Genomic DNA, 2,500 nt, shown 5'->3' with positions numbered 1-2,500 from the left:
GCTTTCGATGCAAGAAGTCTCCGGTTCGACTTCAACGCCTGTTTCGACTTTTCCTCTGATCCGTGTAGCTACAGCTTTAAATACATTTAAAATGAAGCACTGACAGCATGAGGGGTGCAAAGGGCGCACCGTCGGCTTCCATTGATACCAGCCTCGTAGCTGAAGGAACCACCGACTTTACTCTTTTCTAAATTTAACAGGTGAAATTTACATATTTGTGGTGTTTTTTTTTTTTTTTTTTTTTTACAGGGAAAACTTCCAGTTAAATGGATGGCTATTGAATCATTGGAAACTTATGTGTTCACTGTGGAATCAGACATGTAAGTTACGAGAAAAAGAAATGCCTCACTTTTTTCACAATCCTAATTAGGTCATGATTATTACATATTTTAAAATATGCATAGCACACGCACGCCTAACAACGCACAACACACTATAATTAAAATTATGCACGTGTGTTGTGGTTAAATAAAGAGCTGCACATAGCTAAGCTTGATAGTTAGCGGCCGCTAAAAATAAAACAAGACCGAGATTGAGCGAGATTCGGAGACGATGGTTTGAGTGTTTGGTCTTATCTTTTAGTACAAGATTTAATATCAACGACAGCAAAAAAATTCATCGCGTTATAAGAAAGTAGTTTTGATCGTAAGATTGAAGTGCGAGTTCTATTTTCTTTCTTTATTTTTTTAAACTTTGCTTTTAATTTCTCATGCATGGTTTAAATTTCTGTTACGCAGTTGGTCCTATGGAGTTCTTCTTTGGGAAATAGAGTCTGGAGGTATGTCATTTCTTCGTCATTCGTTTTTGCTCATACTCTTTGAATGACTGTGTTTGTTTGCTAGTTTGCACTAAATAATCCACCCCCCTGCTTTGCCGTATTGACCGAACATAATTTGTCAACTGCACGTTGATATTATGGTAGAATGATACCGCAAAATTAGCCAATCAGAGCGCTCGTTATATCGTTAACGAGCACTAGCATAAATTATTACTGCCTACTGACACTTTCTCGCCGTAATTCTCTTAACCAGGACTCAAACCATATGCAGGCATGACAACGCAGGAAATTATGACCGAACTGAAGAAGGGGTACCGGCTGGAGAAGCCCAGTGGATGTTCAGATGCTATGTAAGGACACTATTAATCAACAATCTCGTTCCCAGAGCCTCCGTTACCTTTGTCCAACGGAACGGGCGCGGGAGGATCTGGAATAATCCAAAACCGTTAAACAGTTAGATTCAGAGTCAATTGACTCTGAAGATGACTTCCGCTTAGGTTGTCGAAACGTCAGTCAATGCCATCTCAAACAGTCCTTCTCACGACTACACTCACCCGGCAATCTTACTCTACTTAATTACATGACTCCTGGGCTCAAACCATTTAAAAAAAAAAAAAAAAAAAAAAAAAAAAAACTTAGCTACTTTACTGGGAGTAATCATTAAATATGAAGTGCGTCATTGGGAGAACTTTGGAAGTTGGAATAACTAGACGAGCCGAGATGCCATGGAGACGATACATTTATATACGTCTTTCGAAAGTAGTAATATATGAGGCATAGTACTTTTGTCGAATGTGGCTAAAAATGGAACGTTTGGAGTAAAGAGGTGGTGATGTCACAAAAACTAAATTGTTCAAAAACTAGAATTGTTTAAATTGTCTGAGAGGTTATTACTAAAAAAATGTCCCTTGCCAAAAATTCTCCTAACGCCGAACGCAATTACGGTCCTAAATTCGGGAATTCATATCAAAGCGAAAGATATCAAATTGTATAGCCAATATTAGAGCCGTACTCAGTGTTCATCACATGCAACATTAATTATTATTATTTTTATTTACATGTAGGTACCAAGTTATGAGAGACTGTTGGAACCCGAATCCCAAACTCCGACCATCCTTCGAAAAACTAGTAGAACGACTGGAAGCCATGATCTAGTGTCCTTGTGACCTCTAAAGTTCATGGTTACCTTCACCAAAGTTTTGACTTTAGTGCTCAATTACTTCCGTATTGTGTAGCACGTCTTGCTTGCATGCCAGCGTTTTGCGCAAACACATTCGGGGATTAAAAGGCCATTCGTATACTTCATTTAATCAAGGCATTAACAGTTGTTTTGGACAGTTGTAGCCTTACAAAGTACGTACAGGGAACCATTGATGTGTATGTGTGTGTCAGTATGTGTGGTTTCGAGGGGATGGGGATGGGATGTTTGTAGGGACAAGGGAAGGATGAAAGTCGTGTGTCCGTTAAGGGGGTGGGTGGGGTATGGGTTTTAGCATACGACAGGAGCCCATTAGCAGGAGCCTCTATATGCAGTAGATCTTTGAGCCAACCTTTGCGCGTATCTTTCTATTTTTACAACGAACCCTTGAGCAGGAGACTCGGATTTACAAAAATTTACATCAATTTGTACGATTTAAATACAGTTTTACTGCTTTATTTGTCTTCGTTAGACAATGACTTTACTGTGATTGGCCTTTTTAAACAGTGCGTGCAGAGCCGAGG

General features: G+C 39.3%; 2 protein-coding genes across 11 annotated transcripts in view; both read left to right on the top strand.

The window, feature by feature from the left end:
- The window catches only part of LOC138058286 (uncharacterized), a 187,620-nt gene that overhangs the window by 80,441 nt on the left and 104,679 nt on the right, over window positions 1-2,500 (top strand). The window lies entirely within an intron of this gene.
- The window catches only part of LOC138058288 (angiopoietin-1 receptor-like), an 80,073-nt gene that overhangs the window by 25,527 nt on the left and 52,046 nt on the right, over window positions 1-2,500 (top strand). Inside the window, exons 12-15 of one of the 2 annotated variants that reach the window (XM_068904214.1) lie at window positions 250-320; window positions 738-778; window positions 1,032-1,128; window positions 1,843-2,500. The exon at window positions 1,843-2,500 is cut by the window's right edge and continues 1,439 nt beyond it. The exons of the other annotated variant lie outside the window; for it this stretch is intronic. Coding sequence (XP_068760315.1) covers window positions 250-320; window positions 738-778; window positions 1,032-1,128; window positions 1,843-1,933 — 300 coding nt within the window. The 3' untranslated portion in view covers window positions 1,934-2,500. The remainder of the gene's footprint in view (window positions 1-249; window positions 321-737; window positions 779-1,031; window positions 1,129-1,842) is intronic. 2 annotated transcript variants of the gene reach the window in all.

The sequence above is a fragment of the Montipora capricornis genome, chromosome 7, assembly GCF_036669925.1.
Source record: "Montipora capricornis isolate CH-2021 chromosome 7, ASM3666992v2, whole genome shotgun sequence".
Classification (NCBI taxonomy): Eukaryota; Metazoa; Cnidaria; class Anthozoa; order Scleractinia; family Acroporidae; genus Montipora; species Montipora capricornis.
Note: the sequence above shows the minus strand (reverse complement) of the source record. Positions and strands in the feature narration are given on the sequence as shown.